General features: G+C 43.1%; 1 protein-coding gene across 1 annotated transcript in view; it reads left to right on the top strand.

Moving 5' to 3' along the window:
* Window positions 1-12,384, top strand: part of LOC140398513 (ceramide synthase 6-like) — a 53,614-nt gene extending 41,230 nt beyond the window's left edge. The window contains 4 exon segments of the mRNA XM_072487282.1: window positions 2,731-2,859; window positions 7,479-7,585; window positions 10,378-10,534; window positions 11,958-12,384. Coding sequence (XP_072343383.1) covers window positions 2,731-2,859; window positions 7,479-7,585; window positions 10,378-10,534; window positions 11,958-12,044 — 480 coding nt within the window. The 3' untranslated portion in view covers window positions 12,045-12,384.
* The last annotated feature ends 513 nt before the right edge of the window (window positions 12,385-12,897 follow it).

A 12,897-nucleotide genomic window follows, 5' to 3' on the forward strand; every position in this document is an offset into this window, starting at 1 on the left:
GATGCTTCCTCTTGTGGGTCATTCTAAAATGAGAGGTCATAATCTTAGAATAAGAGGTAGCAGATTTCAAACAGATTTGAGGAAAAACTACTTCTCCCAAAGGGTTTGAATCTGTGAAATTCGTTACCCCAGAGTGTGGTGGCTGCAGGGACAGTGAGTAAATTTAAGGAGGTGTTAGACAGATTTTTAATTGATAGTGGGTTGAAGGATTATGGAGAATGAACAGGACAGTGGAGTTGAGGCCAGGATGGGATTAGCCATGATCACACTGAGGGTGTTGGGCTCAGGAGGCTAAATTGCCTACTCCTGCTCCTAGGTCATGTGTTCTAGGGAGGAGATGCTCTGGCTGATTTTGCAATCCAGTTCTTGGTCTGTAACATTGTAGGTAGCAGATGAGGAACATATCAACCATGATAGCATGGCGGAGCAGACTCGATGGGCCGAATAGCCTAATTCTGAAACTATATCTTATGAACAACTTAAAAAAAATAACCAACCTATTATTTAACTTTGACTTTGCAACATTTATTTTAATTAGATGGTGGGCAAAAACATTTGAAGCAATAGAGTCCCTTATTTTAAAAAGAAAACAATCAGCCTCCACCATTGTTTGATTTGTAATCAGGGAATTATTTTGAGTAATCCTTATTGTATCCCTCGATCCTGATTCTGTATAGTTGTTGGAGTTTAAACAGTCACGGCTTTCTATCATGCTGTGACCAGATATGAAAGTTGTTTATGAAGGGTCAATAATGTAGTATTGACGCATTCAAGCTCATTATGGAGCAAACAAGTGCATACCATGGAACCTTTTAGAATTGTATTATAAAGCATAATTCCCATCGAAATAAAGATCAAATTACGAGCACGGCTATTGAATTTTGTGGTACTTGTTCGCTTGCGTACCCACCTCATTGCACATACCACAGTCCAAGGTTCCTCTTTGCCGGCAACACTCCACATGTTTACAAGCTCCTCCCTTGATAGCATAAAGGCTAGAAATGACGCAAACGTAATGCCCACAATGTATTCACATTCTGCAGCAACTTCTGGAGAACGAAAACAAGAATTTGGATTTTACCACAAATTATTAAATAATCATAGCAACCTGACAATGTCTGCGCACAAATAGAACAGACCTGCATTTTTCTGTAACTTCAGCGCCATCCTCGTAATAAAGCCGTTTGCTATCGTTCTATTTATGAAAATGCATTAAACTATATTCCAATCCAATGTTGATCAGTAGAGGTCAGGACTGGCCCTGTCTAATCCCTGAACTGAATTAGCATAGAAACATAGACGATAGGAGCAGGAGGAGTCCTTTTGGCTCTTCAAGTCTGCTCCACCATTTATCACGATCATGGCTGATCATCCAACTCAATAGCCTAATCCTGCTTTCTCCCCATACCCTTTGATCCCATTCGCCCCAAGTGCTATATCTAGCCGCCTCTTGAGTATATTCAATTTTTTTTAGTATCAACTACTTCCTGTGGTAATGAATTCCACAGGCTCACCACTCTTTTGGTGAAGAAATGTCTCCTCATCTCTGTCCGAAATGGTTTACCCTGAATCCTCAGGCTGTGACCCCTGGTTGTGGACACGCCCACAATTGGGAACATCTTCCCTGCATCTACCCTGTCTTGTCCTGTTAGAATTTTATAAGTCTCTGAGATCCCCCCTCATTCTTCTGAAGTCCAGCAAGAACAAATCCAGCAAGTTCTTGTAGGAAACTGAATGTGTACAGAAATCGGGGAACACCGGGTTATATTATGATTACTGTATGTTAATGCCCCTGGAACAAGAAATTCAGCCAGGGTCTCTCATGGCAAGTAGCTATCCTCCCCCACTCACATATGTCGCAATTTGGAAGATCCAGGCTTTGCTGCTCTGTTTTACACTTACCTATTCAAGGCCAAGTTAGAAGGATATTTGGTTGATGGGAGAGTCGAGGGATATGGGGGCAGGCTGGAAAGTGGAGTTAAGCCCACCGTCTGATCAGCCATGATATTATTGAAAGTCAGAGCAGGCTTGAGGGGTCAAATGGCCTATTATTTGTTATATTTGCATAAATTACTAGACAATTGCCTGCCAAACTATTATCCCCCATGTCACTGCTTCATTAGGTGAGTGAGGGGATAGGGTGGTAATGGGGAAGAGAGAAAATTGGGAGGGAGAAAGGAGGCAGCAAAAACAAAATGTTCCCAGAAATATCAAACAAAAACTTCTTGAGTTGAGGGCCATTTTAAACAAAGACTATACTTTTAACCTCATCAACGTGTTCTTCTTCCTTTTAGTGCTTCCCCCACCACCTCCAAACAATGTGTGATATGGCCCTATGGTCCTGGTTTGTTGCTCTATTCTGGTGTAGCGTATCTTGAGGAATAGGAAAAATTGGGAGGTATAGCACAGGTAAGTAGCTATCGAATGGGCACCGATGCAATCTGGGGAAACGGTGCTGCTTGTGAAAGCATATTCGGTACAATTCTGAAGAAATTCCAAAAAGTAATACCTCTGAACCATGCAACAACCCCTCAATATGATATTTGAGTGACAATTTAGATAATGTGCACAAATTCTTGGTACAGGGGTCAGACTCACCTGATTCAAGAGCATGAGTATTGGACACGAGCTGAGTCCCTCAGCCACGACTGCAATGACTGTCACATAAGGGGACTGAAATGAGTCGTGATTCAAATAATCAAGGTTGCCTTTCACTTCTTTTGTTTTCAGGATTTTTTTGTCATGTGTATCCATCATCATGTCACCATTCTACTGCTTACAATTGCTTATGTTGCCAACATGACACGGGCAGGGACCATTGTTCTCCTCTTGCATGACGCAGCAGACGTTGTTTTAGAGGTAGGTGTAAGAAATGGGCATTGAAGATGGAACATTTCATAATCTGAGAATCTGTTTCTGCGAAGCCACAGTTTTCTACTGTTGCACTGTAGAAACTCCCACAAAGATATCTATTACCCCTACAACTATGTGTATCAGTTACAATCTTAATTGGGCGATGAAAACAGTTCTTCAAAACTGTTGTTGAAAATGGCAGATTCAGATGTATTTGGTTGAGTAGCTGAATTACTGTAACCAGGTCCCAGGTGTCTGCTTTCATTCAGCTAAATTGATCTTTCATTAGAAGTGACCATGCAGAAGTCAATTTGACTTGCGCGCACACACGGATATTTGCTGTTTATCTGTAAATTGTCTGCTCTAAGCTGTGTCTCCATATTTTTTTTACTCATCCTTTTAAATAGCCAATATACTTCTTAAATGAAGTGATGTTTCTGACCCAAAGTCGCCCATACCAAAGCAGACTGTGTTCAAACAACACTTTTTGTGATAACGATGTTTTGATCTTGTCCTTTTCCTATTCTTCCTTTTAATACCTATTCTACTTGCCCTCCCACCTAAATTGGTTAGCTCTAGAATTCCAATTCCATGTTCTGCTACAGAATTGTTACAGAAATGCAGTAACGTTGGGTTTGCAGCTGCCTATAGTGGAGAATGAGGACCCCAATTCAAATGGTGGAAGAATCATGAAAATAGCTGAGGCATGTGACCTGTGAGCAGACACAAGTGCCAGTAAGAGTGTGACACCATGCCATGCCGTGGGAGACATTTCTAGCTCTAAATAGAGGCTACCCTTATATAAACCCCAAAGAAAGACGTGGGTCCGGATTCTCCGTTCCTGAGTCTAAGTGCTGACGCCAACGGAGAACCCATGGACTTTCACGGCAGACAAATTGGCGCCACGCCTGCACCGATTCTGCTACCGGTGAAGGGCTAGTATCGGTGGCGCGTGGACACCATCGAAACCCACGAAAAAAGGCAAGGGAATCACCGGGTCCATGATACTCACAGTGCTGACGAGCTGCAGCCGTGCATAAACTATACACCCCTCCCACACACACACGATCAGAGCCGAAATGATGGGACAGGGTGTGCAGGAGCACCCATACAGCTGATGGGTCAGCTGGGACCAGAGGGCACCCGTGGGGTGCCCTGGGGAGGGGTCATCTATATCACCCAGGGCACCAGGTTTAAAGCGGGCTGTCAGTGGCATGCGTGGCTGCCTTGCCAGCTGTGGTAATGGTGTTGCGTACCCATCCACCCCCATCCCAAAGCCCACCTCCTGGCCAACCGACGCCGTGCGTCGCTTTGACGCCGTTTTCGGGGAGGCGGAGCATCATGATTCGCCGTCAAACATGTGCCTACAGCGATTTCAGCGTCGGGAGCTATTCTCCGCCCGATCATACACCCCGATTTTGCCGCCAGTTAACGGAGAATCCCGTCCATGGGCTTTAATTTTAAGATAACCTATCCTCTCAGACTAATTTTCATGACAAATTGGGCAAACACATTCAGCATGTTCCCTTTCAATATACACTGATTGCCTCAGAAAATCAATTAAATTAGTGAAATGGGACCTACTCTTTACAAATCTGACTAGCCCTGGTTTGTCATACATTTCAAAGTGTTCAGCAATTTTCTCCTGTGTACTGACCCTAGGGAATAGGTCTTGACTTTATGCAGTGGTACACATTGGGTTTGCATCACTCCCAATTGTACATCTCCATTTAAAGTCCTAAAAATTGGAAGAGATGTAGATAAGTTGCCCACAGTCACCTTTTTAACACTATTGCACAAAGTCAAGATCAACCCCTGGAAGGTTGTATTATGATTTTCTGTCGGATCACTTTCTTTCTTTGAATGTGGATGTAATAGTTACCATTGTCCAGTCCTTGAAAGAATTGCATTTTCCAAAGTTTTTGAAAAATATCTTGTTTCTGCTGTCCCCAAACTATTTCATACTGTGGCTTGCATTCCATCTGGGCCTAGCTGCTTTTCTAGTTTCAGTCCTATTATCTTTAAGTACAGATTTCCTTACTTGTCTCCAGAAGCAGCCTTTCCCCATCATCCTCGGATGTTCCTACTTTCAACTTTGCTGTAAAAATTGAACAAAATACCTTTGCCATTCCATTATTCTCAAGATACATCATGATCTTTTGTCTTTATGTGGCTTCACCTCTTTCACTGTTCTTTGATGTGCTTGGTTATAAGAGCACTTTGTGATGCCAATTATCTTTTCTTCTCTTAGCCCCTATAATCTCCCGTTATTTCCACTTTATACATTTTATATTTATTTTTGTGTTATCATCCTTGCAGTTATAATGTGCCTCTTTTTAATCTTCACCTTTGCCGTCGCACTGTTACCTATTAAACACTGATCTTGAATTGATGTTCTTTAACACTTGCAGGATCCATTTCAGTTGTTCTTGTCCGACCTTTATCTAAATGTCTGTCATTGCTGGTCCATTATTTAATCTGCTATTCTTCCAAGCATCTAGTCTGAATTTGGATTATTTTCATTATATCTCTTCAGTGTGATCTTGGTTTGATTCCAGCGACCATTTCATAAGTATTTGCTTATCTTCAGGTCACTCTCGCTTCATCGTGCAGAATCGGGTTTGAAATTTATCTATCCTTGATGGGCAAACAACATTCTATTTAAGGAAGTATCCTAGGAACCCAGCCTCATTTTTACTGCAAACCTCTGCTGTAACCCAGTGCACCATAGACTAGTTCAAGTTGTCCACAAGTGCAATTCTGCTTCTACTACAAATCTCTCTGAATTACTTACAAATCTCACCTTCAGTTTCTTTCTCCTGATTTGGTGACATATACTGCCTATTTGGTGGCCTTATTATTAAGAGACCAAGTTGAAGAACCAAGGCTTGGATGTAGAATGCAGCTATCAGGATCAGTGGCAGGGGTTCGAGACTAAAAATCCAAGGGACCACGCAATGTTTCTTGCATTTTGCCCAGGACTACAAAAGATCTTCACTGAAATGAGAGCAGCATTCACATCTTGTGGATTTGAAGATTCTAGAGGAATGTTGAGAGGAAAATAATTTATGAAGAAAGATTAAACAAAATTTCTTGGCATGTTTCGCAATGGAGAAAATGTGGAAATTCAACTTGAGGATAGAGGGTCAGTCTTTGTGAAGTTTGCACATTTTCCCCTTGTCTGCGTGGGTTTCACCCCCCCCCCCCCCCCCCCCCCACAGCCCAAAGATGTGCAGATTAGGGAGATTCATCACACTAAATTTTCCCCTAATTGGAAAAAGATTAGGGGGATTCGTCACACTAAATTTCCCCCTAATTGGAAAAAAATAATTGGGTATTCTAAATTCATTAAAAAAGAGGATAGAGGAGATAGATGAACATCAATAAATGAAGAACAAAACTAGGAATTGAGGAAATTAATTAACGTAGAGTGTAAGCATCAGCAGAAAAGTGGATGGGTTGGATGATGAGTGGTTATTGACATAATGAAAAAAATACTTTAGGGGAATTCTGAGAGCCTGCCCAAGATTCAAACGGTTCTACACAACCACATTTGCAGAGTGTCATCACCCCCCCCCCCCCCCCCCCCCCCGGGTCAGTCCAAAGATGTGCAGGTTAGGTGGGGATAGGGCGGGCGAGTGGGCCGAGGTAGGGTGTTCTTTCACAAGGTCGACGCAGACTCGATGGGCTGAATGGCCTCCTTCGATGTAGGGATTCTATGTGTTTAGTCTTGGAAAAGTAGCATTTGTAAACTTTCTGGATAAATTCCAGTTATGCTTCAGCTGATTTGATTTATTACTGATTATGAATCTACTTCCTCAAGTTGGTCTTGCATTGCTTATTAAAACTCAATGCATTGTAAAATCAGCAAGTTCACTCGGGTTAGTTTAAATTTTTACATCCATGTTGCATCAACCCAGAAAGGGAGGTTGTTGTTTTGGTTGCTGAGAAACATTGTCATTGAGTTGCTTATAGATTGGATGAAAAACCTAACCTGCTCCACCTGTAGGTATATTATTTGCATCTTTTGAGTGAGAGTGGATCCCTTACTAATACTTAAAACGAGCAAATTCTTTACATCTCTGGCAAACCAGTTGTAGTGTTGACTTCTGCCATTAACTGTAAACAACACTGAAAAATATTTATTAAAAATTGCTGGACGTATTCAGCAGAGAAACAGAATTAATATATCAGGTTGGAATAACCTTTCATCCAAAATGATCTGATCAAAGATCATCTTGACCTGAAACGTTAACTCTGGTTCTCCCCACAGATGCTGCCTCATCAGCTGAGTATTTTCAGAATTTTTTTGTTTTATTTCATATGTATAGCATCTGCAGTATTTTGCTTTTGTGTTACTGAAAACCATTTAGTCAGTTGACTGAGCTACATAGTGGGTTTAAGTGCATAAAGAATCTGGCTAGAAAAAAAATAACATCTTCTAGTTACTCTGGGGATATGCATGAGTTCACCCAAGGTTCATTATTTGCAATAAGAATATGGATAACTTCCCCCTTGAATGGCTGCTACTTGCAAATTGCCTGTTTCTGCTTGTGACATGGACAGTTTTCTTGCAGATTTACTGGTATGTTTAGGACACTAATGACTGTTTCCATTAAATCTAGCTGGCTAAAATGGCAAACTATGCTAAATGGCAAAAGCTCTGTAACGTCTTCTTCTTGATGTTTGCTGTGGTTTTCATCGTGACCCGTCTGGTAATATACCCCCTCATGTGAGTATCACCCTTCTGAATATTTCACAGATTAGCTAACATCCTTCTGAATATTTCACAGATTAGCTAAGTTTATGCTTACCAAGGAGTGGTAAGATGTCCTAATGGAATGGTTGTCTTTTTAAAAATCTGCTTTTATACACATATATATTTATACATTCCTGCTCTTTTGAGCAAATGTGGGACTTGTCAGTGATTTACCCATCAGTGAATGAATAAATAAAAGACAATTTTTCATTGATTTTAAGAGGGTTGAATTTGACACATTCAAAAGTCCACTTTTAAATTTCCATATTTTGAAAATGCTCAAATCTTTGTGCTTTATTGGCAGACATAATATAAATTAACTGAGTTGACATCTCCACTGTAAGAGCAGAAAGGAATTTCAGTCAGTTAAATGTCACCCATGTGTACCCCCATCCTAATGCTTATTAAATAATTTAGATGATCACGTGATACATTAAGAAAGAACAAAACAAGTTTTTTTTTTTTTAAACTTTTAACTAGTTTGCAAAAATTACTTCAGACTGTGAAAGTAAAATTCATAAACAGCTGGGACATGCCCAAACCTTTTTTGAAACAAAATCGAACAGGAACAACATTTCTTTACTCGGGGAGATATTGGGATTTGGAGAGTGCTGCCTGGGAGAGTGGTGGAGGCGGATTCCATAGGAGGTTTCAAAAGAGAGCTGGATATATATTTGAAAGGGATTAATTTAGAGGGCTACAGAGATAGGGCTGGGGAATGGGGCTAGCTGGGCAGATCTTTTGGGAGCCGATGTGGGCATGATGGGTCGAATGGCCGCCTCCGGTGCTGTAAATAGAACATAGAACAGTACAGCACAGTACAGGCCCTTCGGCCCATGATGTTGTGCTGACCACTTATCCTAACCTAAGATCAACCTAACTTGATAGAACATGGAACAGCACAGTACAGGCCCTTCAGCCCATGATGTTGTGCCAACCATTTATCCTAATCCAAAATCAACCCAACCTACACCCCTTCAATTTACTGCTGTCCATGTGCCTGTCTAAGAGTCGCTTAAATGTCCCTAATGACTGACTCCACCACATGGCAGTGATGATATTGCTTAGTCAGTTAATTATTGTGGGTAAGAAAATGTTTCATAAAGGAACAGATTCCTCATGGCTGAACTCTAATTTTGAGTTTGAAGAACAGTTTAATTACAAACATAGGAAATCTATCCCTATAGTAACTAGGCCAGCTAAGTGGGAAGGGATTAGGGAACTTGGGGCTGAGAATAGGTGCCCACTGTGATTGATGGGGATGCATTTCCAAATCTTTGAAGAGGAAAGGGTTCAATTGATTTCCATGGCCTGTGCCCCGATGAAACTCTACTTTTCATGTAGAGGAATTTAACTGTTGCCACAAATTTAAGAATGCCCTGGGCAGCACGGTGGTGCAGTGGTTAACAGTGGAGCATCGCCGCGCCAAGGTCCCTGCTTCGATCCCGACCCTGGGTCACTGCCTATGAGGACTTTGCACATTCTCCCCATGTCTGCGTGGGTCTCACGCCCACAACCCAAAAGATGTGCAGGGTAAGTGCATTGGCCATGCTAAATTTTGCCGCTTAATTAGGAAAGATGCTCTAAAAAATTTTTCAAAATTAAGAATGCCCCAGTAATTTGAAGATTTTGATTGTTGAACTGAAATTCAGGCGTTAAAAATCTAGGAGCGTCTCATTTGCCTCAACTGATTGACACTGGGTCTCCGCTGTTCTTGAGCCATTGCATTTCATGCGGCCTTTGCCATTCCTTGCCAAGTTCCGTGTCTTTGAACAGCTGTTGTGAAGAAGTCTGTGATTATCCCATGATCTCAGCAGCTGGGGTAGCAAGAGGTTTGTAAATGGGTGGAAAAGGAATGAAAAGTATTTTAGTCCTTCCACAAAAAAGAATGCAAACATTCCTTGCGCGAAGCAAAAGGTCACTGGGCCCAAGTTACCTAGCCATTTCTGCCTGACTCCTAACTTCATTTCTGCCGCTGCTAATTTTAGTAAGTTAATTTAAAATAATTGAATACATTATTCTTTCCAGATGGTACTGGTCTGCAAGCCTCATTGGGACTGAATATTGATTTTAACCATGTCCACTTTATTCTACACTTAGCGAGGACAAAAGAATTGGGGGCAGATTTTAATTTTCGCTGTCCAGTTGGTAATCTGCCATGCCAGGTTTTCCACTTTAAAAAAAAAATTGAGTACCCAATTATTTTTTTTCCAATTAAGGGGCAATTTAGCGTGGCCAATCCACGTAACGAGCACATCTTTGGGTTGTGGGGGTGAAACCCACGCAGGCACGGGGAGAATGTGCAAACTCCACACGGACAGTGACCCAGGGCCGGGATTCGAACCCGGGTCCTCAGCGCAGTAGTCCCAGTGCTAACCACTGCGCCACCGTGCTGCCCTCAGGTTTTCCAGCTTTTTAATGAATGTACCTGGTTTTAATCGACTAACTTCAAGAAATGTTTAAGGACAAGTGATCCACCCTATCAGATTAATGTCCAAATGGGGAAGGTTTCTAAAAAATGTATTTACGGCATGTGGACGTTGCTGGTTCGGCCAGCATTCATTGCCCATCCCTAGTTGCCCTTCAGAAGGTGGTGGTCAGCTGCTGCCTTGACCCGCTTCAGTCCCTAAGGTGTTGTCGGAACACCCAGCGTTCCGGAGGTGAAAACCTCTACCCCCATTTACTGTGATTCAAATTTGTTTTCAATTTGAATATTACACCACACGGCTCTTTAACCCAGCCATCTGTTTATATTTGTTTTACAGGAGCATCAGATCTATATTTTTTGAAAGCTGGGAGATCATAGGACCACACAAAATCTGGGGCTTCATCAACCTTCTCCTCATCACACTGCTGATTATGCACATCTACTGGTCCCATCTAATCATCCGTATGGTGTTTAAAGCATTTCATAAAGGAAAGGTAAACTACCAGGCGTATCATTTTCACTGGTTTACAATTGGGGAAGGAGCTGTTCGGACAGTGTGAAAGCAACAATATAAACATGGTTTCATTGATATCGAAGCAAAACTTTGCAGATGCTGGAAACCTTAAATAAAAACAGAAAATGTTTACTCTGTTTCTCTCTTCACAGATGCTGCCAGACCTGCTGAGAATTTCCAGAACTTTCCATTTTTCTTTTCTTTGGTTTCATTGCAACTCTGAGCTTGTTGTTGTTCTCTTACAAAGGGGAGTAAATGTTTTTGGTCACAGTGACATATGATGACCATGGGCGGGATTCTGCCGTAATCGGCGGGGCGGGCAACTCCGGCGGGAGTTTCGGCATGAACCACTCCGGCGTCGGGCCGCCCCAAAAGTGCGGAATCCTCCGCACCTCCAGGGGCTAGGCTGGCCCCGGAGTGGTTTGCGCCACGCCAGCCGGCGGGGAAAGGGCTTGGCGCCACGCCAACCGGCGCCAAAGGGCTTCCGTCGGCCAGCGTGAGTTGGCGCATGCGCGGGAGCGCCGGCGTGTGCTGGCGACATCCCAGCGCATGCGCAGAGGGCTTCGTCTCCGCACCGGCAATGGCGGACCGCTACAGCCGCCGGTGCGGAAGAATAGAGTACCCCTGTGGCACAGGCCCGCGCGGATCGGTGGGCCCCAATCACGGGCCAGGCCACCGTGGGGGCAACTCCCGGGGCCAGATCCCCCTGCGCCCCCCCGAGAACCCCGGAGGCCGCCCGCGTCGCCAGGTCCCGCCGGTAAGTGCCTACTCTAATTTACGCCGCCAGAACCGGCAAAAAAGCGGGCAGCCATCGGCCCATCGCGGGCCGGAGAATTGCCAGGGGGGCCGCTGCCAGCGCGGCACGATTTTCGCCCCCGCCAAATATCCGGCGCCGGCGAATTCGGCAGCAGGCGGGGCAGGATTCACGCCGCCCCCCCCCCGGTGATTCTCCGACCCGGCGGGGGGTCGGAGAATCCCGCCCCATATTGAGGAATGACAGACTTTTAATTCTGTTTTCGTCTCCTATTGTCAAAAGAAAACTCTCAATACTCTGCCTCAGAAATGTGTCTTATCATCATCTTCAGAAGACCATAGTCAGTTTTACCAGTGTGAGGCCTTTCAGCCACTAGCTCATTAAGTATTTTCAAGTCAGAGATGGCTCCAGAGTTGGACTACCAGTATTACATCGATGCATTCAAAACCGTATTGCATTAACCCAAAAGCAACAAGTATAATACCACCATGTTATCCTCAACTGTGTAAGAAATGGTGCAGAATTTCTCTGACTTGATAAAAAAATGGAACTTTGATTTTAGAACATTAGAGGGGAAGAAATTGAGAGACCCAAGGGTTGAACATCTAAAATGTGATTATATTTTTTCTTCTTTTCCCTTAACGATTAGGTGTCTAAAGACGATCGAAGTGATGTGGAAAGCAGCTCAGAGGATGAGGATCAACCCGAACAAAATGCCCATGCAAAAACATTATAACAGCCTTTTATAGTGACTGACCAAGAAATTCCACAGTTTCTCAGGATGCAAAGTCCAAACTACGAAAGAAAGAGGAAGCCTTTTATTTAAAAGAAAAAAAAACTTGTTCTCTGCTACATGAAAATGTGCATTTGTGTCATAATTGGCTGAAAACTATTCCTTGTGGACTGTTTACATAAATTTATCAAACTTTAATTATGATATTTGCTAGTTCAGAGTATTATGCTGCACTACTAAGGCCCAAATTATGATAAGATAATGAGGATATTTTAGCATGAGTGGAACTCTTTTGACTTCATTTCTAAAATAAACTTTATAGGCATGCAATTTTTAAACAACACCAACTGAGCTTTGTCATTTGAGTGAGGTTACATGGTGTTTAGAAATTGAAGTTTTTCATCGGAAAGAAATAGTTTCAAAACAAAACCAATGGCCTCTGTGCCCCACTGCACTGAGCAGGGCAGGATTTTAGCCAAAGTTCCTAGTCTCATCCCAGTCCCCCACTCTGGTTTGAAAGTCTATTTGTGTAGACTTTGGATACGAAGGCTGTATGGAATAGAATAGCTGTCTGACACTCAACCGCTTAAATTCATCAATGAAAAGGAGTCACTCGCCAAACTAAAGTGCGATCACTGCCTGTGGAACTGTATTCCAAAATGCCTCGCATTCTTCAGGCGAAGAAAGGAATATTTTTCTACACATGCAAGAAATATTTTGGGCGCGAACTTCCGGCCACGCTGCGCCAGAAAAGCATCTCGCTGCGGCGCAAGGTGGTGCTCGCAACGCCTCGTGAGATGTTGCAAGGAGACTCTTTCCCCCCACCCTCTTTCCCCCCCCCCCCCCCCAACAATGG

Source organism: Scyliorhinus torazame, chromosome 21, assembly GCF_047496885.1.
Source record: "Scyliorhinus torazame isolate Kashiwa2021f chromosome 21, sScyTor2.1, whole genome shotgun sequence".
Classification (NCBI taxonomy): Eukaryota; Metazoa; Chordata; class Chondrichthyes; order Carcharhiniformes; family Scyliorhinidae; genus Scyliorhinus; species Scyliorhinus torazame.